The sequence below is a fragment of the Mobula birostris genome, chromosome 1 (assembly GCF_030028105.1).
Source record: "Mobula birostris isolate sMobBir1 chromosome 1, sMobBir1.hap1, whole genome shotgun sequence".
Taxonomy (NCBI): Eukaryota; Metazoa; Chordata; class Chondrichthyes; order Myliobatiformes; family Myliobatidae; genus Mobula; species Mobula birostris.
In genome coordinates this window covers 232,943,567-232,970,714 of record NC_092370.1, presented here as the reverse complement: position 1 = coordinate 232,970,714, position 27,148 = coordinate 232,943,567, and the positions used below count along the sequence as shown (strand labels likewise).

At 42.3% G+C, this 27,148-nt stretch overlaps 1 protein-coding gene across 1 annotated transcript in view; it reads right to left on the bottom strand.

The window, feature by feature from the left end:
- Positions 1 to 1,397: 1,397 nt before the first annotated feature.
- The window catches only part of alkbh1 (alkB homolog 1, histone H2A dioxygenase), a 51,481-nt gene continuing 25,730 nt past the window's right edge, over positions 1,398 to 27,148 (bottom strand). Inside the window, exons 3-6 of the mRNA XM_072273267.1 lie at positions 23,744 to 23,906; positions 11,331 to 11,421; positions 5,082 to 5,275; positions 1,398 to 2,272 (exon numbers count right to left, since the gene is read on the bottom strand). Of these exons, the coding sequence (XP_072129368.1) occupies positions 1,891 to 2,272; positions 5,082 to 5,275; positions 11,331 to 11,421; positions 23,744 to 23,906 (830 nt within the window). The 3' untranslated portion in view covers positions 1,398 to 1,890. The remainder of the gene's footprint in view (positions 2,273 to 5,081; positions 5,276 to 11,330; positions 11,422 to 23,743; positions 23,907 to 27,148) is intronic.

Below are 27,148 nucleotides of genomic sequence, written 5' to 3'. Positions count from 1 at the left end.
ATTATCCTCTGTAACTCCCACCATCTCCAAAGGGATCCTTCCACTTAACATACCTTTACTTTCCCCTCTCTGATTTCCACATGGATCACTCCCTCCGTGTTTCCCTCGTCCATTTGTCCCTCCCTACTAATCTCCCTCCCAGCACTTATCTCTGCAAGTGGCCTAAGTGCTACAGCTGCCCATACACCTCCTCCCTCACCTTCATTTAGGGGCTCAGGCAGTCCTTCCAGGTGAGGCAACGTTTCACCTGCGAATCTGCTGGGGTCGTCTATTGTGTCCAGTACCCCCGATGCAGCCTCCTCTACATTGGTGAGACCCTTTGTAAATTGAGGACTGCTTCTTTGAACACCTCTGCACCATCCACCACAAGCGGGACTTCCTGGTGGCTGAACATTTTCATTCCTATTCCCATTCCAACACGTTGGTCTATGGCCTCCTCTTGTGCCAAGATGAGGCCACCCTTTCGGTGGAGGAGAAACACTTTATATTCCATTTGGGTAGCCTCTAATAAATTCCCTCACTCCCTTCCTCTAATTCCCACTTTGACCTTTTACTTCTCACTTTCCCATTACTTCCACCTGGGTCCCCTCCTCCTTCTCTTTCCCCTATGGTCCACTCTTCTCTCCCATCAGATTCTACCTTCTCCAGCCCCTGACCTCCTTCCTCTCCCCTCACCTTTTTATTCTGGCAACTTCCCCCTGCCTTCTTAGTCCTGCAGGAGGGGATCAGCATGAAACATCCATTATCTATTCTTTTCCATAGATGCTGTGTGACCTGCTGAGTTCCTCCAGCATTTTTTGTGTGTTGCTTTGGATTCCAACATCTTAGACTTTCTCTTATTTATGATTTGTTACCTTGTTATGATTTTGTACCTTATTGTTTACCTGCACTGCACTTTATTCTGCATTCTCTTGTTTTTCCCTTATTCTACTTCAATGCACAGATTTGATCTCTATGAATGGTATGCAAGGCAAGCTTTTCATTGTACCTTGGTACATGTGACAATATAAGCCAGTTCCAATCAACCCCATTCCATCAATCCCAATTCTAGCATTTTTCTTTCAAAGTTCTAGTAACTGCAGTATTTTGATCAATATTCTACTTGTTTCCCAAATTATGTTTGTGAGCATGCATGCTGTTATTCTGTGTTCCTCATATTAATAGTCCCAGATATTTCAGAACACCCATATTTAATAGATTCAGACCTATTAATTCCAAAGTGGATTACTTTGTATTTTCCCCACACTGCACCAAGGCTAGTGGCAAAATATTGTGAGGATAATACCAGCTGTTTCATCATTATTACTTTGTTTTACAGTCCTCTTTCATGCAGTTTTTGTCTGCTTGCAAGGCTTCCTGAACTACAGAATAAAGAACTTAAAAGACCCATATATAAAATCTGACATTATATTTTGCATTTAATTGAAGTATTTCAGGCAACTGTGAAGTCAATAACCATATATTAATACTTTTTATTATTCAGATGGTATAAAATTGAAGCTCTCATCAGATTCAATCATGTAATAGCTATTGGGCTTTTTTTTAATACGTGCCTCTTTATCAAAATCGCCATCAGTTACAACACAATTCCTCTTTGTAAATAAATGTGCAACCATTACAACAATTTTCCAGCCATATTGAAGAAATATGGCTGGAAAACCCACAAAATTAGCCAAGGTTGCAATTGCAGAAAACATGCGTGGATGGAGAATGTACGAGAAAACCCTTTGGCATTTTCCCATCTGATTTTAAGGCCTTAAATGTGAAAAGGAATTTTGTAAACTAGAGAGCTGAGGCAGCTTGACATCTATGAATCTTCCACAACAAAATCTCCAAGGATAGTCAAAAGAATTAAGGAGTCTATGCCATATCAGTGCTGACCATTTTTTGTTAATTCCTCTCCATGAAGTAGCCTTGAGGATAAGAGGATAGCTGGATGCCTTCTCTTGTATCTCTGTCTGACTCGACTGGGAAACTTTGTCCAACTCCCAGCACCTGCCTTACAGTCATGTTCACCCTGGAGGTCTCCAGGTACTTAGCACAGATTTCCCAGTCACCTTCGTTGCTTTGCTGGTTGTTGCTGGGGTTCGTACCTTCTAAACAGCTGGGGAGTGGCCCTCCTTCCAAATTACGGATAATCCGGGGCACTGCATGGTACAGAAGACGGCTGCTGCCTGACATGACCATGATGTCTCCGCTGTGCATAAACAAAGGCTGGGGAGGATCCTGCCTCTTCCGGCCTCCGAGAAGAAACACAGCAGTCTGGCCAAAGCTGGAGGAGGAAGATGGAGAGATAGAGATAGAGATAGATAAATAGGTACAGTGAGAGATAGACAGATGGAGATAGAAATATAGATGGGGATAGAGAAATAGAGAGAGATAGAGATAGAGACACAGAGAGAGCAAGGGATAGAGGAAGTGGTAGCGAGAGATAGAACAAGAGATAGAGATAGATAGAGAGATGGATAGATAGAGATAGAGAGATAGATAGAGAGAGATAGATAGAGAGAGAGATAGAGAGATAGATAGATAGAGAGAGAGAGAGATAGAGAGAGAGAGAGAGAGAGAGAGAGAGAACATTTAACAATTTCAGTTATATTTAACCTGCCAATTTTCTCCACTTAACAGTCAGTGGAGGTATGACAATGATGTAATTAATGTCTGAGGGTCAAAAGGGATTACAGGAATAAGGGGTGCACTGCAAGATCCAACTGTCAACAAAATAAGCTTCAACCAAGGTCTAGAACCAGACTTCACAGTGTAGATGTGGTTAAGCAGAGTGAATGACAGAGAACTGCCAAGAGAGACAGAAAATGAGGCAACCAAATAGGTAGGAGGGACATGACAGTAGTAGCTATGAGGAATGTTGCAGAGGTGAAAGTAAATAACCTTGTGGTGAAAGGAGAAAGTACAAAAGTTAGCATAAAAAAGGACCTAATAAACAGAACTGACAAGTGCCATACAATGCATTCAGAACAGACATCATCACATAGATTATAATTTGTGAGGAATCAATAGAAATCCAAATATTGATGTCTTAAAATAAACATGATATATCATTACTCTTTTGTATTTATCATCATGTTACACTGAAAATCTGGCCCAAGACTCTGGATTTTCATTCTACATTCAGAATAGCAATATAATGGCAGTGTGACTATATTGAGAATGTTTGCTTCTCATGAAGCATCAATATTCTTCTTTAGCCTGAAGCATTTCCTAAACAGTAGTTGAACTGGAATCTGGAAGGTCGATTGTACAAAACCTTGACAAGAACATTTTGATGGAATTTGAGCATGTACCCATGATCTTTCCCCCTTCAGGCAACAGTTATGGCAATGATTCTCCTGATATGATGTGTGTGACACCTATTGCCTTCAGAAAGGGGCTGCTAGAAAACCAAGATTGTCAAGCACTGACAGATAGAAATTGTGCAACAGTGGAAGAAAATGCAATTTAAGTTTAGAAATGGTCAGTGTTTTGCAAAATGGTAGAATTACTTTCACATGCTGTTTTTTATTGCTCCCTCCTTCCACTTAACAATTCCCTGCAGTCCGCAAAGTCATGAAATATTTTGCAAGTGTTGCTGAAGAAGAGCTTTAGAGTCTTTGCTCAATTGAATTTAGTGTTTGCAAACTGTTCTCCTTTCAAGTCTGTGTATATTACGATGTGGAGGCTAAACCTTAGCATAAATAAAGGGCATTTAGACCATAAATAAGAGGCTCTTTTCGTTGGAGACACAAGAGACTGCAGATGCTGGAATCTGGTGAAAACAGCAAACTGCTGAGGAAAGTCAGCAGGTCTAGCAGCAGCTATAGAGGCAAAGGGATGGCCACTGTTTCAGGTCAAGACTCTGATGCATCAGACTGAGGGTTTAGAGGGAAGATAGCCAATACAAGAAGGTGAGAGGTACGGCTGAGATGGGCTGGTAGGTGATGTGGAACCTGGTGAGGTGGGAAAGGATGTGAGGGTGGTACAGGGTTGGAGGGGAGGTAGGTGGAGGAGAAGAGGGAGAAGGGGGATTTAGAGATAGAGGTTGGTGCATGGTAAGATGGTGAAAGGAGTGAAAAATCCTTTTCCATGCTATGAACACTCCTGGAGAGATGGAAATCAAGCCGAAAAGTTGAAATAAATAGTTCTTAAGGCTACTGGCTTGATGCACTAGAAATAGAGGAGCAGAAGTCAGTACTAATAATAGTAATCTTCATCTTAAAGTATCTAAGCAAAACCACCTGAATCAAAGACTGAAACTCCCACATCATACCAGCTCTTTGAAAGAACTAAAAGCAGACAATGCTGAGAAATGGTAGCAAGTCAGACAGTATCTGTGGAAAGAGGAACCAAGTTAATACTTTAGTTGGAGACCCAGCTCCAATGAAAGGTTGGCCCATGATGTTGTGCTGGTCTTTTAACTTAAGATTGGTCTAAGATCAACCTAACCTTTCCCTACCACATTTCTTCCATTTTTCTACCAATGTGCTTGATTAAGAGTCTCTTAAACACCCCTAATGTATTTGCCTGTACCACCACCCCTCGTTCCACATACCTACCACTGTGTAAATTTTTTACCCTTGACATTCCCCCTAAACTTTCCTCCAAACACATTAAAATTATGCCCCCTCGTATTTTGAACATAAATCATTTACTCTTTATTTCTTTCCACAGATAGGACCTGATTTGTTAAGTGTTTCCAGCATTTTCCATTTTATTCTAGATTACCAGCATTTGCAGCCTTTTGATTTCTAATGCAATGGGTGTAACTGAATTTACATCTCATTCCAATTCACTGTATCCCCCCATTTCCCCCAAAAATCCAGTAAATTTTCAATCTTCATGTATTTATCAATTATTTTTCAAAATATTGTAACATTATTTTCCATGTAATATATTACTGATCATAAACAAATAAGGAATACATTCTTCTACATTTCTTCCCTGATTCTTTTGGCAGTCATATTAAACCACTATCCTCCAATTACTAGCACTTTGTCACTAAAAACATTACCCGACACAGACCATGAAGATCAGCAGAGGCTTTCAGAAAGAGATAAAATGGTGGTATTTTGTTCACTTTTCTTTACCTGAATGACAAGAGGGGTTTGGAGTAGTCCATCTCAGATTCATCAACATGAATACCCAGTGAAGAGTCAAAATGATAATAGTTCAATATTCCTGCTTCTGCCTTAAACTGGTGGAAGCCACAAGCAGCTGCGACCTGTTCTGACAGGTATGCGAGGTCTACAGGAAATGTTGTGTAGTGTTCAGCTGAATACCTCTGTGAATGGAAAGACCAAAAGATAGTCAATTGCACCCATGGCAAAGAACCCTTTAAGGAGCATTATCACTGGCTGCAGGGGGTGGGATGGTAGAGTAGTGCCAACTATCTCCGATCGGAGTTCAATATCCACCACCGCCTGTAAGAAGTTTGTATGTTCTCCCCAAGACTGCATGGTTTTCCTCCGGGTGCTCTGGTTTCCTCCCACATTCCAAAGACATACTGTTAGGGTTAATTATTATTTGTATATCTGCCTAAATGTCAATTAAGTGTTGTAAGCTTACACTCATTGTCAAGAACTACAAAGAACTGATTGTGGACTTCAGAAATGGTAAGACCAGTCCTCATAGAGGGATCAGAGCTGGAAAGTGTGAGCAATTTCAAGTTCCTGGGTGTCAATATCTCTGAGGATCTATCCTGGATCCAACATATCCATTCAGCTACAAAGAAGGCACGACATCAACTGTACTTCATTAGGAGTTTGAAGAGATTTGGTATGTCACCAATAATACTCGCAAATTTCTACAGGTGTATCACGGAGAGCGTACTAACTGGCTGTATCGCTGTCTGGTATGGGGGGTGGGGGGAGCTACTGCCTAGGATTGAAATAAGCTGCTGAGAGTTGTAAACTTAGTCAGCTCAATCGTGGGCACTAGCCTCTGTAGTATCCAGGACATCTTCAACGAGTGATGCCTCAACAAAGCGGCATCCATTGTTGAGGACCCCCATCACCCAGGAGGAGCTACAAAAGCCTGAAGGCACATACTCAATGATCAAAAACAGCTTATTCCCCTCTACCATCCAATTTCTGAATGGACATTGAACCCATGAACACTACCACACTTCTTTTTCAGTTTTTATTTTTGAACTATCTATTTAACTATTATATATACATTATATATTTTTTTCTATTATTATGTATAGTATTGTACTGTTGCTGCAAAGACAACAAATTTCATGACATATGCTGGTGATATTAAACCTGATTCTGATTTTAATTGTACTTGTTTTTCTCTCTTTCTCTGGCTGCTTGTTCCATATACCCACCACACTCTGAGTGAAAAACACTGCCCCTCAGGTCCCTCTTAAATCTTTCCTTGCTCAACTTAAACCTATGTCCTCTTGTTATAGGCTCTCCTCTGGGAAAAAGATCGTGAACATCCACCTCATCTGTCAGGAGCTTCCAAGTCCTCCAGAAAATACTGACGACATTATAACTGAAGATCATCGATTACATGAGGCTCCAAACATAGACAACTCCACTGATCCTTAAAGGGACCTACAGTATTCTCTTCCCTTACTTTTTGCTCCTAATTTGCTTTAGAAACAGAATCAAGTTTATTGCCACTGACATAAGTTGTGAAATTTGATGTTTTGTGGCAGCAGTACAGTCCAAGTATAACAAGTTACTGTAAGTTCCAATAAAAGTAAATAACTTTTCTTCAGATGTCCATCGAAATCCGATGACGACGTCCACTCCTTTAACGGTGAGATCTTTGATGACTATACAGTCCTATCCTGGACCCACAAGCTCTAATACAAGTGGGACATGTGGTGGCAACCCTGGCTGCATTTCTCCTGGCTCTCTTCTGCTGCCTTCTGGTTGTTCTTTCCATCTCCAGAATTCGAACCCCGTCCCTACACAGCTGTCGCCAAGTGGTACGGTCAGCAGCAACATCCTCCAGGTCCTCGGGTCTGATTTTGCTCTTCCTTAAAGCATTCTTCATCTGATCCTTATGGCGCTTCTTCGGCCCTCCAGCTGAGCGTCGACCATCATGTAGCTGGCGGTATAACACTCTGCGGGGTAGCTGACATGGGGGCATCCTTATCACTTGCCCCAGCCACTGCAGCTGACACTGGGTGATCATGGCCTCAATATCCTGCAGTTGGTCTTTACAAATATTTCAGTGTGAGGCACCCGCTCATGCCAGGTAATTCCCAGGATGTGCTGGAGGCAGCTTATGTGGAAGCGCTCCAAGGACTTGATGTGACGGCTGTAGGTTACCCAAGCTTCACAGCTATAAAGGAGGGTGATGACACAGACCGCTTGGTATACGGTGACCTTTGTGGAGGGACGAAGGCTCCTGTTCTGGAAGACTCTACACTGAAGTCTCCCAAAGGCAGCTGATACCTGTTTAATGTGGCTCTGGATGTCGTTGTCAATGCTGCTATCCTCAGAGAGAATGCTCCCCAGATAGTTGAAAGATGGCACTACTGACAGCTTTTCATCACTAACAGTGAAGGCAGGTAGAGTGGGTGGGACACTGGTACTCCATTGGCAAACCACTTCTGTCTTGGTGGTATTGACAGTCAGCCCCATCCTGCTCTACGCTCTCACCGCCACAGCCCGGACAGTCTGAATATCCTCCGGAGTATGGGCCACAAGAGCACAGTTGTCTGCATACTGCAGCTCCAGGACCCACTCTCTATGGAGTTTGGCGGTTGTGTGGAGCCTCCTGATGTCAAAGAGGTTGCCATCTAATCTGACGTCCACTGCCACATCGCTGCTGTCTTCAATTTTGTTGTGGAGAAGCTTGGTAACACACAAGAGGAAGATGTTAAGGAGCACTGGCGCTAGCACACACCTCTGAGTGTACAAAGAAGGGCTTGGACTCTTGTCCTCCTAGTGTTAAAAGACAAATAGCAAGGTGGTGTTCATGGATTCATTGACCATTGAGAAATCTGATGGTGATGGGGAAGATATTGTTCCTAAAACACTGAGTTTGTATGCTTACAGATTCTTTTAGGATTCTCCTTAATTCCCTGGAGAGGAATAAACATTTGAGCTGAGAGTCAGTCAGCATCTCTGGAGGGGAATAAATGGCCAGCTTTATCGGGCTTAGACTGTTTTGATGAAGCACCTTGGCCTGAAAAAGATGGCCATTTATTCCCCTCCAGAGATGCTGCATGATGTGCTGAGTCCCTCCAGCACACTGTGTGTGTTGCTCAAAGTTTCCAGCATCTGCAGAATCCCTGGTGCTCTCCTTCATCTGTCTCATAGTCCATCTTTGCCTTTGTAATTTCATTTTTGGGTGGTGTGGTGGGGATATGTCTCTTCCAAAGGAGGTGTAAGGTGCTCCTTCACTCCGTTAGCCTGCATGTCACTCTTGGGAAATGTGTAGCACCTGCTTAACACACCGCCCCCCCCCCACCCCCGCGATCACAATCATGTGAAATCATGGGAGCAGTTGGTGGATGGTTGTATGAGCAACTGGTGCCTACCACAAGTTTTGGTTGTGTGACCAGATGCCAGGCAGACAAATCCCTGAAGCGTATTGTTAATGGCTAGGATCACTCGTCTTGTAAAGACACTGCCCAGAAGAAGACAATGGAAAATCGTTTCTATAGAAAAACTTGACAAGAACAATCACGGTCACCATTTATGATTGCCTACATCATATGAAACGACACATAATGATGACGATGAAGTTCCTTCTTAATTACACTCCTACGTCCCTTACAGTTCTCAAGGGACTGGCTTGAACCCAGCTACCTGTACCTAACATATGCCTCCTTCTTTTTCCTGTCCAGACCCTTAGTAGGCCAAGATTAGATTAGATTCAACTTTGTCATTGTGCCGAGTACAGATACAAAGCCAATGAAATGCAGTTAGCATCTGACCAGAAATGCAAAGAATAGTGTTATTTACAAAATAACTGCGAATAAAAAGTAAGTGCAACAGCACACAAATATAAAAGTACTGAGACAGTACAATATGGGTCAATACTGCTTAGCGCTGTGATGTGAGGTTCAGCAGGGTCACAGCCTCAGGGAAGAAGCTCTTCCTGTGCCTGCTGGTGCAGGAGCGGAGGCTCCTGTAGTGCCTACCGGATGGGAGGAGAGTTAAAAAGTCCATGGTTAGGGTGAGATGCATCCTTGATAATGCTTTTTGTCCTGCCCAGGCAGTGCTTATGGTAGATATTCTCAACAGTGGGCAATTGGGTGCCGATAATCCTCTGGGCAGTTTTCATCACACGCTGGAGTGCTTTGTGGTCTGTTATGGGACAATTGCGATATCATACTGAGATGCAGTTGGTGAGTATGCTCTCAATGGTATAGTGGTAAAAGTCCGTCAGTATCCTGGGACAGAAGTGAGCTTTCTTCATGCTCCGCAGGAAATAAAGGTGCTGTTGCGCCTTTTTGATCAGGATGGAGGAGTTCAGGGACCAGGTGAGATCCTCGGAAATGTGGACACCAATGAATTTGAAGCTTGATACACGCTCCACTACAGCTCCGTTGATGTAGATGGGGATGTGAGTGTGGCTCCTGGCATGCCTAAAGTCCACAATGATCTCCTTGATCTTCTGGGTGTTGAGGGCCAGGTTGTTGTCGGCACACCACATGGCCAGGTGCTGGACTTCATCCCTGTAGGCTGTCTCGTCATCCCCTCTGATCAGGCCAACCACCATGGTGTCGTCTGCGAACTTGATTATGGAGTTAGAACCATGTACAGGAACGCAGTCATAGGTGAAACGGGAGTACAGAAGAGGACACAGGAAGACTCTGAACATCCTGGATAGTAGCAGTGGACTGTAGTTCAAAAATATTTGCAGAGTAAAAGAAATTACTTATAACCATAACCATATAACTTGGATGACTAAGATTGCTGGGATGAATTTGTGAGAGTAGGAGAGGTTACTGAGCAAGGGCTTCTCCTCAGTGAATGAAGTGGATTCCAAGAGGTTGGTCAAGAAGGTTCAGTTGCTTGGCATTCAGGATGAGGTAGTAAAATAGATTCAATATTGGCTTTGCGGGAGAAGCTAGAGAGCGGTAGTAGATGGCTACTTCTCGGAATGGATGCCTGTGATTAGTGGTGTGCTGCAGGGATTGGTGATGGGTCTGTTGTTGTTTGTCGTCTATATCAACAAACTGGATGATAATGCAGTAAACTGGATCAGCAATTTTGCGGATGACTCAAAGATTGAGGGTCTACACTGTGCTAAGAAATGGCAGATGAAATTTAATGCAGACAAGTGTGAAGTGTTAAATTTTGGGAGGACAAACTAGAGTAGGATTTACATGGCAAACAGTAGGCACTGAGTACAGTAGAACAGAGAGATCTGAGAATACAAATTCATAATTCCTTGGAAGTGACATCACAGGTAGATAGGGTCGTAAGGAGAGCTTTCAGCATATTCGCCTTCATAAATCAAAATATTTAGCAGAGGAGTTGGGATGTTAGGTTGAAATCGTATAGGATGTTGGTGACGCTTAATTTGGAGCATTGTGTGCAGCTCTGGTCACCTACATACAGGAATAATATCAATAAGGTTGAAAGAGTGCAAAGAAAATTTACAAAGATGTTGCTAGGTCTTGAGGCTTCGCAGGAAGAGAAGATGAGTCCTGATGAAGGGTCTCGGACCGAAACATCCACCGTACCTCTTCCTAGAGATGCTGCCTGGCCTGCTGTGTTCACCAGCAACTTTGATGTGTGTTGCTAGGTCTTGAGGACCAGATTTATAGGGAAAGCTTGAATAGGTGAGGACTTTATTCCCTGGAGCATAGGAAAATGAGGGGAGATCTGACAGAGGCCTACAAAATTATGAGGGGGATATTGCGTTAATGTAAGCAGGCTTTTTCCAGAGGTTGGGTGAGACTAAAACTAGAGATCATGGGATAAGAGTGAAAAGTGAAATATTTAAGGGAAACATGAGGGGAAACTTCTTCACTCAGAGAGTGGTGCGAGTTTAGAACGAGCTTCCTGTAGAAGCGTGGGTTTCATTTCAACATTTAAGAGAAATTTGAATAGGTACATGGATGGGATGGGTATGGAGGGCCATGGTCGGTTGTAGATTGATGGGCAGAATAATAGTTTGATTAGGCAGAACAGTTTGCATGGATTAGATGGGCCTTAGAGCCTGTTTCTGTGCTGTAGTGTTCTATGACTTTGGTTAACTTTGCTATCAACTAAGTGCGAAGTTGACAAGCGACTAGGAGCTGGATAGGGAAGAAACCACAAAAAAAAACGGAACTTGATAAAAAGGCCTTTTGCTTGATAATAGTTACTTAATAGATGTTTTCTTAAAATGCTCTTTTAGTCATAGAGAAAAATTACCTTTGTTTCCCAGTTGTAATGGTATCCTAAAGTAACCCATCGCAGCTTCTCTAGCAAGCTTTTAGCCTCTCGTTTACCAGGGCATTTTAGCCTATCAAAAAAAAAGTGGAATTCCATTAAAAGCTGGACTTTCATTTATTCGTCTCACATTCCTTTGGGTTACACACCACTTCTATATAGCAAACTTCATCCGGAGATTTCTGCTGTAATGATATCAAATCGGGATAGTGTATCACTGAAGTACGTCCTGACATTCTTCCACCCCTTCATTGTTGATGCGATAAGGTGGCTCATATCTAAGAGTACTGCTCCTAGCAGTGTGGACTAGAAACTCACCCAAGCACATAAAACATGTGGGTTGTGATTGGCAGCTCAGGGATTTGAACTGCACATTAGTGAGAGTATAAGCTTCGTGTTCCTTGCAGTCAGACACCTTGAAACTGAAGTTTTTTAGTTTTCAGGAATCATACAGTACTTTACCAATGTTGACTGTCTGTGATGTTAGGGTATGCCTAAAACCCACAAGTTTTGTTCTTGATTCAAAGAAAAGAAAACCAAAAATTATGAAGTGCCCTTTAGCTCTATAAAACATATTAAAGTGGCTTTACAATGAAGATTAATAACTTAATCATAATCCTTTACAAAACAAAAGAATAGAATATGAACAGTGACAGAGGGTGGCAGTGGGGAAGACAGCAAGTGACAGGAATAAGGAAAGAGAAAAAGTCTGCAGATCTTCGAAGAAAGATTTGATGCCTTTCCAATGAAATCAACTAAAGAAAAAATAACAATTCTCTTCACGCTGATATAAGATTCTGACACAATTCCTGATTGGCAGAAGGAAAGGTTAAGTCATAAAAGAAAGAAAACACTGGATTTTCTTTCAATTTTTGCATCCATGAAGCTTGTATTTGGGGAAGGGATAATGGAGTTTGTGGAGGTGGGGAGGAGGGAGATACAAACAAAGAGTTACATGATGTTCTTTGTGTATTAAGTCAGAATGTATTTAGCTTTATTGATTAGGAAATGTAACTTAAAAAGATCATTACAGTCCTCCACCTCAATAACTACATTTATATAGCACCTCTGACATCATAGCATGTCTTGAGGTAACCAAATTGAAAATGACAAATCCTATACAACTTTAAGAATCCAGTTTTAGGAGGTGCTAGCATTTATAAAGTTCTTGACTTTCTGCCCAGCCTACAAGACTATACGAATAACTATGCAGTTCCACATCCACCCTTTAAATTTCATTTTATGGACTTGCTCAGAATATTTAAAATTAATTTACATATGTCTAGCAAGTTGTGAAAAAAAAAACATTTGGTTTCCACATTACATTCAGATCACCAAGGAATGATTACCTATGTGATAATCAGTATCACCGTCTTTTATAGCTACTGGTGCATTCATGGGAGACATTTTGAAATTAGAGCTTCATTTTCTATACATTCCTTCAATGTTAATTAGCAGCTGATGTAATTTAAACTGCCATTAATTAGTTCTAGTCAGATGTGTTAACTCATTTGTGGCTTTTAAAACAAAGTGCATTGCATCCATTTAGATAATGTCAATTTTATAAATGCTTACTGAACGATGAATGGGAATACTAACATTGAAAAGAAAACAGAATACTCATCAGGTTGGATTCAGCATCTGTGAAGACAGGAACAGAATTGTAATCAAATGTTATCAAACCAAAACATTAACATTATTGGCATAATTTTACGATGATAGGAGGAAAGTAAAGGTGGGGGGAATATCAGAGTTAAGTTTTTACAGAGTGTGGTTGAGTGAAATGGGTGCAGGTAATGGCAGATATATTAAGGGCATTTAAGAAACTCTTAAATAGGCATATGGATATTAGAGAAATAGAGAACTATGTAGGAAGGAAGGGTTTAGATTGAACTTAAAGGCTGTCAACGCCAAAGAGCATAGCTATGCATATAGCCACAGAAGCTGCCTGACTACCTGTGTATTTTCAGCAATTTATATAGTAGACCTCCAGCATGTGCAGTAGTATTGAAATTAAGCTGTTATCCAGTAATATAAAGCCCAGTGATATCACAAAGAAAGAAAATCTGCAGATGTAAGAGGTTGAAAGCAACACACACAAAATGCTGGAGAAACTCAGCAGGCCAGGCAGCATCTATGGAAAAGAGTAAACAGTTGACTTTTGGGTCAAAGCCCTTCATCAGGACAGAAAAGAGTAAACAGTCAATGTTTTGGGCTGAGACCATTCATCAGGACTGAAAAAGAGTAAACAATCATGTTTCAGGCCGAGACCCTTCTTCAGGACCAGTGATATAACCACATCAGTCTAACCTGTACACCTTTGGAATGTAGCAACATAGTCTAACAATAAAAATGTTTTATCGTAACTTCTAGAACATGACTGAGCTAGGTTTTAGCAGTGCAGACTTCAGGACACTTGCCAGTTCTTTCTGATATTTTAAGATATTTGATGTGGATGGTTGGGCAGTCTTATTTTCAAAACAAGCCTCTTTTATACCTGCATTTGCTTCCTTCCAATAGGAGATTAATTAGCTGAATTTACATTTACCAAAGCTTATTTTAGAGGACATGGACAGAATGGTTTTATAGGATAAAAGGAAAATTATGATGAGGATCTGGAATGCTTATACAGGATGTAGTGTAATAAATTAGTACACTAAATTAGTACCGAAACACTATTGTGTGGCTTCCAAGTGTAAACTTAGCAAGTTTCAAATTTGACATACAATAATGATCCTTACTAAAAAGGGAAATTCGAGAAGTAACTGAAGTTACATTAGGATATAACGTACTTGAGAGAATAAAAACCCATTTCTTCTCATCAGTTTTCACAAGCTTTTTAGCTCCAGGCATAATAATATGGCAACTCAGGGAATAGGAGGACAAACATTATTAACTGCAAGTGAGCACTGCAGTTATATGCCACACTGAAAAGTCAACGCAAAAATATCCTCATCATCGTTCTACATGAATAATGTCTTCTCCATTAAGCAACAGGAATTTGATCATTTCATTTTAAAGTGCTGAATAGTTATTACTCTTCAATCATCAGGCTCCTGAACCAGTGTGGGTAACAAATTTCACGACATATGCTGGTGATAATAAATCTGATTCTGATTCACCCACCTCAAATGATCACTGAACACAACCTATGGACTCACCTTCAAGGACTTTTATATCTTATGGAATCCACAACTAATAGTCATAGACATAATTTATTGATCCCGGGGGAAATTGGTTTTCATTACAGTTGCACCATAAATAATAAATAGTAATAGAACCATAAATAGTTAAATAGTAATATGTAAATTATACCAGTAAATTATGAAATAAGTCCAGGACCAGCCTATTGGCTCAGGGTGTCTGACCCTCCAAGGGAGGAGTTGTAAAGTTTGATGGCCACAGGCAGGAATGACTTCCTATGACGCTCTGTGCTGCATCTCGGTGGAATGAGTCTCTGGCTGAATGTACTCCTGTGCCCACCCAGTACATAATGTAGTGGATGGGAGACATTGACCAAGATGGCATGCAACTTAGACAGCATCCTCTTTTCAGACACCACCGTGAGAGAGTCCAGTTCCACCCCCACAACAATGTTCTTAGTATTACTTCAAAGTAAAAATTTATTATCAGAGTACATATATGTCACCATACATCTTTGAGATCCTTTTTCTGCGGGCATATGTGGCAAATCTTTAGAACAGTAACTGTAAACATCAGGAACTGTTAACTGTAAACAAACTGGGCAAATGCAGCTGTAAATAAATAGCAATAAATAACAAGCATGAAATAACAATATAACAGTGTTCTTAAATGAGTGTAGCTATCCCCTTTTGTTCAAGAACCTGTTGGTTGAGGGATAGTAACTGTTCTTAAATCTGGTGGTGTGAGTCCTGAGGCACTTGTACCTTCTACCTGATGGCAGCAACGAGAAGAGAATATGGCCTGGGTGGAGAAGATCTTTGATGATTGATGCTGCTTTTCTACGGCAATGTTTCATGTAGATGCATTTCATGGTTGGGAGGGTTTTACCTGTGAGGTACTGGGCTGAATCCACTACTTTTTGTAGGAATTTCTGCTCAGAGGCATTGGTGTTCCCATATCAGTGTGCAATGGAGCCAGTTAGCACACTTTCCACCACACATCTATAGAAGTTGCCAAGGTTTTCGATGACATGCCGAATTATTATTATTATTTTTTTACAGGAGCCTTAGTTCCTACACCACCAAGTTCAGGAACTATTATTACCCTTCAACTGTCAGGCTTTTGAACCATTTGGACAACTTCACTCACCTAAACACTGAACTGATTCCACAACCTATGGACTCACTTGCAAGGACTTTACAACTCGTGTTCTGGGTAGGATTTACTTATTTATTTATTATCTCTTTTTGAATTTGCAAAACTTATCTTCTTTTGGTTATTTGACAGTCTTTGTGTGTAGTTTGTCAACCATTCTATTGCATTTCTTTGTTTGACTATGAATGCCTGCAAGAAAATTAATCTCAGGATAGTATGTGGTGACATATACATAATTTGATAATAAATTTACTTGGAACTTTGAAAACTGAATATCTCTTCAGATGCATATACCATATTACAGTAATTTACTCCAGACACTCAACCAGCCATAGAAACAACTGAAGTGCTAAATGTTTTTTTTAGAAATAAGTAGAATTGGAGGAGCAATAATAAAATAAATACTAGTACCAGTGGACCAGTTGTATTATTTCAATATATTATTTTTATTTCCCAGTCACTGAACCTAGATTCAACAAACAGAATCAGCTTGTGATGAGTTTTTCAGAGCTTCGATGTGCTTCACCGAATGCTGAGCAGTCAGGGTGTAGCTTTATTTGGAGTCAGCTGGGCTTATAAGCCATGAAAAAGCACTAAAATTGTTGAATAATTTAATGGAAGTGCTTTAATCTATGTAGAGGATTTATTTTTAAGAGATGTGCTTGTCTCTCAATGTGCGTTGTGGGAAATGTGTGCACATGTCCTAAACCTTTTTTAGCATTATTCTCTTTGCTCCTCATTTTGCATTTCTTCAAACTTAGGCTCCAATTTTCCAATGCCTGCCACTTCCATTCCACAGGAATACTTCATTTGGCCTGATTTCAATTCATATAGAATGCATGTTATAGATTCCAACTAAAGAACTTTGCAAGAACACAATGTTAACAGCAGATTAAGGCACAGACAAATAACTGCCTGGTGAATTGAAAACAGCATGTGTTCTTTGGCAGAGCTTACTCTACATAATGCCCACTTTCAACCTCTTCCCCTTTACTGGTTTGATGGATGATCTCTTTCTATTGCTATTTCTCAATCCTTATGGGCTAAGTTTTTTTTGTTTTCTAGCTTTCACTTGCTGTTAGAACAAAGGGTCTTGGGAAATTAACTGTTCTAATATAAAAACAGAGAAGTTGCCTGTTTGCAGGTAACCAATGTATGGGTACTAGGGAAAAAGAAAAGTTTCAAAGATTAGCTTTATTTGTTACATGTACATCAAAACATTCAGTGAAAGGTACTGTGGGCATGAAATTAAATCAATGAGGATTGTGTTGGCATAGCCCATAAATGTCTCCACACTTCCAACACCAAAATAGCATGCCCATAACTCACTCCAAGCCTAATGTCAATGGAACGTGGGAGGAAACCCATGTGGTCACAGGGAGAATGTACAACCTTCTACAGACAGTGGTGGGAATCAAACCCCAATCTTACAGCTTGCACTGTAAAGTGATGCAATAAATAAGATAATATAGTCAACATTTTTTCAGCTTGTTGCGAATATTTTTATTAGGGTTTTCTGTTCCATTGTATAGCTAGTTCCCTAATCATTTAGTACCCTTCTGAATGTTTTGACAGAGGCCTCTGTAGATCAGAGTTGACCATGGATGTTGCATTCTTGCCGCCTAGATATGCCAGCTGTTGCCCACGTAGCAAGCCCTCCCTCTCCATGCATTTGATTAACCCAAAGGAACAGCAGAGTCATACAGTTTGGTACCAGCAGCGTTACAGAAGTTGCCAGTCAGCACTGAACTCAACAGAGGACTGCCTTAGGGATTTTCCCTGGGGGTTTACTCCCGAAGCCTTCTCCATGAGTGGGTATAGCTGCAGGCAGCGGAGGTTTGAGAACAGAAATTTTCTTCTCCTAGATGAACTGCCAACCATAGCTGATGGGCACCATCTGCCTGAGGTGACTAGGACAAAGGCTTTAGTAACCTGCCTTTGCCCCTTCTCCTGTCAGTAGAAATGGTTCCACTGGGCTTAGTAGCTGGACTTAGTTGTCAGAGGCCATTTGAGGTGTACACCGAGGTGCCTAAGCGCAACTTGAGTAGCAGCAGCACTCTCAATGGATACGATTAAATATTCTCATTTCAGTCTGATGCAGCTAAAAAGCACAACTGCTTCCAAGGTCATTACAGTCAACAAAGATGTCTTAATGCGTTTAAACAAACTATTGCTGCTTAAAATTGATGGAAACAACACCGATTGTGGTCGGAAGCGCCCATGTAGGATACCTCAGAGGAAGCACGGGTGCAGAGCGGGGTTACAAGTGCGTTTAAGGAAACGGGGTTTTAAACTCCCAATACCGACCATCTTGCCGGCAAATTTACAGTCTCTGGTGAATAAAATTGATGATCTCAGAGCTAGAGTGCTGAATCAGAGGGACATTAGGACAGTGTGTCCTCTGTTTCACGGAATCTTGGTTAACCCTTTCCATACCGGATGCAGCGATCCAGGTCAACGGGTTTACTATACACCATCAGGATAGATCTATAGAGTCTCTCAAAAGCAGAGGTGGAGGAGTATGCCTCATGATCAACTCTTCTTGGTGCACAAATATATCAGTGCTGTTCCAATTCTGCTCACCAGACCTGGAATATCTACCAGTTAAGTGCTGGTCTTTTTACCTACCACAGGAGTTCTCTGGGATTCTTTTGGTAGCAGTGTACATTCCACCTCAGGCCAATGTCAAGCAGGCTTTAGATGGTCTGAGCAAAGGCATCAACATGCACGAAACAATGCACCCTAACTCCTTCACCATAGTTTTAACCAGGCCAGTTTTGAAAAAAAATCACTAAGCAATTACCATCAACAGATCACTTGCAATACCAGATGAAACAACACACTGAACCATTGCTACACCACCATCAAAAATGCCTACTGTGCTATTCCACACCCTCATTTCGGGAAGTCTGATCACCTGGCTGTACTTCTACTCCCTGAGTGTAGGCAGAGACTGAAGACTGCAGCACCAGTAGTGAGGACCAAGAAGGTTTGGACAAGGGAAGCACAGGAGTGTCTACAGGACTGGTCTGAATTGCTGGACTGGACTGTATTCAGGGATTCATCTTCGAATCTAGATGAGTATGCTGCAGTTGTTACTGACTTCATTAAAACCTGTGTGGATGGAGTGCATGCCTACAAAGACTTACTGTACATTCCCAAACCAAAAGTTGTGGATGAACTGAGAGGTACGTCATCTGCTGAAGGCTAGATTTGCGGCATTCATGTCTGGCGATCCAGGCCTGTACCAGAAATCCAGGTATGATTTGCGGAGGGCTATTTTAAGGGTGAAGAGAAAATTTTGAATGAGGTTGGAGGCGACATCAGACGCACGGCAACTCTGGCAGAGATTGCAAGACATTACTTCCTACAAGGCAAAACCCAACAGCACGAATGGCAGCGATGCTTCACTACCAGATGAACTCAACACCTTCTATGCACGCTTTGAAAGGGAGAACACAACTACAGCTGTGAAGATCCCTGCTGCACCTGATGACCTTGTGATCTCTGTCTCAGAGGCTGATGTTAGGCTGTCTTTAAAGAGAGAGTGAACCCTCGCAAGGCAGAAGGTCCTGATGGGGTACCTGGTAGGGTTCTGAAAACCTGTGCCAACCAACTAGTGCAAGTATTCAAGGACACTTTCAACCTCTGCTACGGGCAGAAGTGCCCACTTCCTTCAAAAAGACAACAATTATACCAATGCCTAAGAAGAATAAAGTGAGCTGCCTTAATGACTATTGCCTGTGATAAGACTGAACTCCTGCCTCACCAAGGATCCATTGCAATTTGCCTATTATCATAATAGGTCAATGGTAGACGCAATCTCAATGGCTCTCCACACGGCTTTAGACCACCTGAACAACACAAACACCTACATCACGATGCTGTTCATCGACTATAACTCAGCATTTAACATCATCATTCCCACAGTCCTGATTGAGAATTTGCAGAACCTGGACCTCTGTACTTCCCTCTGCAAATGAACCCTCAGCTTCCTAAATGGAAGACCACAATCTGTGTGGATTGGTGATAACATATCCTCCTCACTGACGATCAGCACTGGTGCACCTCAGTGGTGTGTGCTTAGCCCACTGCTCTACTCTCTAAATACACTATATGACTCTATATAGGCATAGCTCAAATACCATCTATAAATTTGCCGATGATACAACCATTGTTGGTAGAATCTCAGGTGGTGACGAGAGGGTGTACAAGGGTGAGATATGCCAAGTAGTGGAGTGGTGCTGCAGCAACAAGCTGGCACTCAACATCAGTAAGACAAAAGAGCTGATTGTGGACTTCAGTAACAGTAAGACGAAGGAACACATACCAATCCTCATAGAGGGATCAGAAGTGGAGAGAGTGAGCAGTTTCAAGTTCCTGGTTGTCAAGATCTCTGAGGGTCTAACCTGGTCCCAACATATTGATGTAGTTATAAAGAAGGCAAGACAGCGGCTATACTTCATTAGGAGTTTGAAGAGATTTGGCATGTCAGCAAATACACTCAAAAACGTCTATAGATGTACCATGGGGAGCATTCTGACAGGCTGCGTCACTGTCTAGTATGGAGGGGCCACTGCACAGGACCGAAGGAAGCTGCAGAGGGTTGTAAATCTAGTCAGCTCCATCTTGGGTACGAGCCTGCAAAGTACCCAGGACATCTTTAGGGAGCAGTGTCTCAGAAAGGCGGCTTCCATTATTAAGGATCTCCAGCACCCAGGGCATGCCCTTTTTTCACTGTACCATCAAGTAGGAGGTACAGAAGCCTGAAGGAACACACTCAGCGTTTCAGGAATAGCTTCTTCCCCTCTGTCATCTGATTCCTAAATGCACATTGAACCTTTGGAGACTGAACCCTTGGACACTACCTCATTTTTTTAATATACAGTATTTCTGTTTTTTGCATTTTTTAAAATCTATTCAATATGTATACTGTAATTGATTTAATTATTATTAGTATTTTTACTTTTTCTCTCTTCTATATTATGTATTGCATTGAACTGCTGCTGCTAAGTTAACAAATTTCACCTCACATGCCAGTGATAATAAATTGGATTCTGATTCTAATAGTCAGTGGGAGCTTATCTCCACTACCATCCCTGGTTATAATAACCTTAAGGAACTCTTCTGAATCTTTTGACTGGTGTGGTGAAAAAGCTATTTCTATAAGCATGACACTGCCATCGAAGTGAAACTTCTCAAGAGCATTCTGGAGAATTATCAAACAGTAATTATAACTGGTTCATCAAGGGGCAACTGCGCAAGTGCGTGGACGTCAGTGAGTTAGACCGGCGTGAAGTTTAAAAGGAGACAGCTTTACAACGTGGGCGCCAGAGTACAGCCAGACAGAGTAGGAGGGGTTTGGCGATAATGGGTTGAGGCAAGATAGGTTACCTGTGAAGAATAGAAACAGGACGTATGTCTGTGAGGCCGGTATTCTGTATAGGGTGTCAGATGTGGGAAGCCCTGAAGACTTGCAGTCTCCCGGAAGGCCTCATCTGTGCCAGGTGCGTCGAGCTGGGGAAAGCAAGGAGGTGACAGAGAGGAGCTATAGACAAGTAGTCACACCAGGACCTCGGGAGACAGATAAGTGGGTTACAGTCAGGAAGGGCAAGAGGCAGATATTAGAGAGTATCCTAGTGGCTGTTCTCCTTAACAATAAGTACTCCTGTTTGAGTACTTTTGGGGGGGGGGGGTAACAGTCTACCTGGGGGAAGCAACAGTGGCCGTGCCTCTGGCACAGAGGCTGTCCCTGTGGCTCAGAAGGGTAGGGAAAGGAAGAAGGCAGCAGTAATAGGGGACTCTATAGTTAAGGGGTCAGACAGGCGATTCTGTTGATGCAGGAAAGAAACACGGATGGTAGTTTGCCTCTCTGGTGCCAGGGCCTGGGATGTTTCTGGCTGCGTCCACGATATCCTGAAGTGGGAAGGTGAACAGCCAGAGGTCATGGTACATATTGGTACCAACGAATACGTAAGAAAACGGAGGAGGTCCTGAAAAGACTACAGGGAATTAAGAAGGAAGTTGAGAAGCAGGACTTCAATGGTAGTAATCTCGGGATTACTGCCTGTGCCACGCGACAGTGAGTATAGGAATAGAGTGAGGTGGAGGATGAATGCGTGGCTGAGGGATTGGAGCAGGGGGCAGGGATTCAGATTTCTGGATCATTGGGACCTCTTTTGGGGCAGGCGTGACCGATACAGAAAAGACGGGTTGCACGAATCCGAGGGGGACCAATATCCTGGCAGGGAGGTTTGCTGAGGCTATTAGGGAGAGTTTAAACTAGGATTGCTGGGGGGTGGGAACCAAACTGAAGAGATGGAGGAAAGGCAGGTGATAGAGAAGGGATGTGCTCAGACCGATGGTTTGAGATGTGTCTATTTTAATGTAAGAAGCATCATGAACAAAGCGGATGAGCTGAAGAGTGTGGATCAGTACTTAGAGCTAGGAGGTTGTGGCCATTACAGAGACTTGGATGGTCCAGGAGCAGGAATGTTTACTTAGAGTGCCAGGCTTTAGATGTTTCAGGAAGGACAGAGAGGGAGACAAAAGAAGTGGGAACCTGGCACAGCTGATCTGTGTCACGGCTACAGAAAAGGAGGAAGTCATGGAAGATTGTCTACTGAGTCTCTGTGGGTGGAAATTAGAAACAGGAAGGGGTCAATAACTCTACTGGATGTTTTTTATAGACCACACAATAGTAACAGGGACATCGAGGAGCAGATAGGGAGACAGATTCTGGAAAGGTGTAATAATAACAGAGTTGTCGTGGTGGGAGATTTTAATTTCCCAAATATTGACTGGCATCTCCCTAGAGCAAGGGGTTTAGATGGGGTGGAGTTTGTTAAGTGTGTTCAGGAAAGTTTCCTGACACAATATGTAGATAAGCCTACACAAGGAGAGGTGTACTTGATCTGGTATTGGGAAATGAACCTGGTTGGGTGTCAGGTCTCTCAGTGGGAGAGCATTTTGGAGATGTGCCCTTAACTCCTGGTGGAGTCGTCGGGGCGCTACCATGACAAGCTTTTTGCACCGATCTTTTTAGTATGCTCATCATACGGTGTGTCTTGGGTATCTGAAACTTGGTGCAGCCCATCCCTCTCCAGGTTTTTTTTTTACAAGGTCGATTTGTTAGCTCGATACTCAACCCAGGCACGGATGGATAGCGTGCGAGGGAGCCGGCCGGATTCGAATTTGGGACCTCTCACCCTGAAGATGATGAGAGGCAATGATCGTGTGGATAGTCAGAGGCTTTTTCCCAGGGCTGAAATGGCTAGCACGAGAGGGCACAGTTTTAGGGTGCTTGGAAGTAGGTATAGAGGAGATGTCAGAGGTAAGTTTTTTTTTAACGCAGAGAACGGTGAGTGAGTGGAATGGGCTGCCGGCGATGGTGGTGGAGGCGGATATGATAGGGTCTTTTAAAAGACTCCTGGACAGGTACAAGGGCCTTAGAAAAGTAGAGGGCTATGGGTAACCTTAGGTAATTTCTAAGTAAGTACACGTTTGGCACAGCGTTGTGGGCCGAAGGGCCTGCATTATGCTGTACGTTTTCTATGTTTCCATAACGAGTTGCACCAAGGAGATGATGGGGAAGGCAACTAAAAGTGTCATCAAAATTGTGTCTTTATAACAGGAAAAAGATAGACAACACGACATGCTTCGAGAGAGAGAAAAACAATTCCATTGCTCAGTGGTCCAAGCAGCTAAAGGCCTAGCCACGAGTGGTAGAACGGTTAAATTTGGGAATGATCAAGAGGCCAGAATTAGCACAGCATGATGGGCTGTAGTATTGGAGGAGAATATAGATATTGAGGTCATGAAAGTATAAAACTTTAATTTTAATGTAAAAGCATTGGGAGCCAGTGAACTTAGATGTGACAAGTGATTACAACATGGTAAAAAATTGGCCAGGGCACAGGTTGGAAGACTCATGTTTATAGGGAGTTGAATAAGTATCACAATCAGGTGTATTATCACTGAAATATGTCAGGAAATTTGATGTTTTGTGGAGGGCAGCTGCAATGGTGTAGATTTGGGATAGGTTGAAGCTGGCAGGTGGGAAACAAGGCTTATCAATTAACATCCTGTGCATTTACCTTAGCTGTTCTTTGCTCCGCTCCCATATGTCGTTAGTTTCCTCTGGTGACATGTGCAGGTCTAAGTTGCAAACATTTGGTTTCTGAGGGTAGGTTTTCAAACACTGCTTGGCCCAGTAACGCTGCCATCCAGGAAGAAAGGGATCCGTAATGAACATGAATCCTAAGCAGAGGATCAGTCAAATAACTTGCAGCAAAATATTTTCAAATAACACACCTGTATCAAGAGTATTTTGTATCTGTAAGTCAAACACAACAAGAGCCCAAGGAGCTAGCACATTTGCAAGAAAAAGTTTGTGAACCATTTGCAATTACCTGTTTTTCTGTATTAATCACTCATAAAATGTGATCTGATCTTCGTCTAAGTCACAATAAGAAACAAATACAATCTGTGTAAACTAATTAACACACAACCAATTGTACTTCTTCTCGTCAATACTGAGTACACCATTTAAACAATCACAGTCTAGGTTCAAAAAAAGTATGTGAACCTCTGGGGTAGTGCCTTCTACAAAACCTATTTGGAGTCAAGTGCTCTAATTAATGAGTTGAGATTGGAGGTGTGGGTTGTAGAGGTGTGCTTTGGAATTAACAACTCACGAGTTCAGACCTTAACCCGATTGAGATGCTGCAGCATTACCTGAAGAGGGCTGTTCATTCTTGGTATCCCAGAAATATTGATGAACCGAAACCTTTTTCTATGGAGGTATGGTCTAAAATTCCTCCTTGCTGTTGAGCAGCACGGGAAATGTTTGGTGGAGGTTGTTGCTACAAAAGGAGGTTCTACCAGTTATTAAATACAGGGTTCACCTGCTTTTTCCAGCCTGTACTGTGAATGATTAAAAAATGTCAAAGATCAAAGGTTCATTTATTATCAAACTATACAACTCTGAAATTCTTTTTCTCCAGATAGTCATGAAACCAAGAAAGAAAAGAAAGGCAGAATGATCATCAACTCCAAGTCCCTCCTCACACAAAAACATGAAAAACGGAACAGGCACATTGACCCCTCCCCCCAAATCCCCCTCCCACGCACACAAAGGAAAGAGAAAGATCAGGCGAAAAACACAGAATACAAAAAAACATAAGTCTGAAAAAAAGTCCACCGTTCAAGTCCACATCCAAAATGTCAAAAACCCAGGCCACATTCTTCTGTTTTGTAGCAGAACAATTTCACCAGCGACAAAAAGGCAGTTTCTCCTCTCCGTAGCAGAGCAATCTCACCAGCAATAAAAGTGTTCAATAAAGCCATGAAAAGTACACGTGTTTGTGTGTTATTAGTTTAGGCAGATTGTGTTTGTCTATTATTGCCACATTTTATGAATAATTAATGCAGAAAGCCAGGTAATTGCAAAGGGTTCAGAAACTCTTGCAACTGTACTTCCGTTGGCCTGGCTACTGATGACCTTTTTCAAGACACTGAGTGCTCAAAGGTTTTCTGGCTTTACTTTGTTATGAAACAGTATAATAGTTATAAAGCTCTGATCTATCTTGTAAAAAAATGGGAATGCACATCTTTGCAAGACATCAAGATTCATGCACAACAGGCAGGCTTCATGGGGTGCCACAGTAGCATAGTGGTTAGTGTGACACTATTACAAATCAGGGGTGTTCCAAAATTCAGAGATCAATTTTGGTATCCTCTGTGAGAAGTTTCAACACCTTTCCCGTGAACAAGTGGGTTTCTTCTGGGTGCTCTGGTTTCCCCACACAGTTCAAAGACATACCGGTTAGTAGGTTGATTGGTCAATGTAAATTGTCCTGAGATTAGGGTGGGGTTAAATGGCTGGGTTGCTGGGCAGTGCGACTTGTTGGGCTGGAAGAGCTTGTTCTGTGCTGTATCTCCAAATATTTTTTTTAAGTACATGGTAGGAAAAGCTTTCTTTTGAATGACAATGTATTTTTAAATTTGTCCAGTTTTAGGCACAGCAAGAGATGTTTTCACTGTATTTACTGGCCAGTTGGGGCTGGGCAGCTTCTCTTCAACCCACCTTAGAATGGGCCAGGACAGATGCAAAGTAGTCCAGGAAGAGGTGTGAGCAGCTGACGAGGAAGTCTGTACCACCAATATGGTAGGAATGGGGCAGCAGGTAGCTTGGACAAGATGGGACGGAGCACTGAAGAGGGAGATCTCCTGGTCCAGCATCTGGCAGGTAAAACACCAGTGCATCAAATTCATGACCCAGGCTGTGTACACTGCCCTGCCTGATCCAGTGAAGCTTTATGCTGGGGCAAAAGTGAGGCACCATCATGTCCTCTCTGCCCTGGCAGAGGGATCCTGAAACACATACTCAGCAGCTGGGCAAAAGCTCTGGGAGAAGGCCACTACTGCTGGAGCCATGACCAGGTACTGAAGGCAGTGGCAGAAAATATCTCCTCGGTTATTAACAACAGTAAGCACCTCCACTAACCCAGAAAGCCCATAGCCTTTGTCAAAGTTGGAGACCAACCACAGCTTCTGTCCAGATCACCAGCAAGCTTGCTCGCCACAGTGTCTGACTGGCAACTGAAAGTCGATCTTGGCAAGCAATTAAAATTCCCTTACTTCATCATATCATCATCACTGAGGCCTGACATAGTCATTCTGTCAGAAACCTTGAAGCAAGTGGTCATGGTAGTACCAACAGTTCTTTGGGAAGATTGGATTGAGGAGGCGTTCGAGTGTATGAAGGCCAAATATCAGGAGCTAGTATAGCAATGCCAGAGACAGGGACGGAAGGCACGTTGCAAGCCTATGGAGGAGGGTGTAGAGGTTTTGCTGGCTGCTTGCTCTGCAGATCCTACTTTCTCTTTGGCATTATGGGAGCTGCAAAGAGAAGAGCCATCAGAACCATCACAGAGGCTGCTGACTGTGCCTCCAGGTAGCTATGTGTTAAAAGGTGTGTCCTGTGGACCAATGCTGTTGCGACAAAAACTGGGGCCTGGTCACCCTTGGCTGGGTCGCTTGGGTGAGGGTACCTGATGTTGAAAGACCCAAAATACCTGAAAATCCCAGGTTACATCACAGAACATCCTAGGATATATCTCAACATCATCTAGTTAATATTCCTAGAGACATTTACTGGAGAAGGTGTAGTGCTGAAAAATTTCTGCCTTGCCAAATAATATAGATTTTTTTGTCAATGTTTAAGACAAAGGCAATCTATCCTAGGGAAAGGTATTTTATTTTTGCTTTAACCCAGTGCAGCCATTACACAAATGTAAGAAAATACTAAAGAAGGAAATCAGGAAGGTAAAAAAGATGACATGAGGTTGCTTTGGCAGATAATGTGAAGGTAAACCCCAAGGGTTTCTACAAGTATATTAAGAGTAAAAGGATAGTAAGGGACAAAATTGGTCCTCTAGAAGATCAGAGTGGTCGGCTATGTGTGGAGCCTCACGAGATGGGAGAGATCTTAAACACTT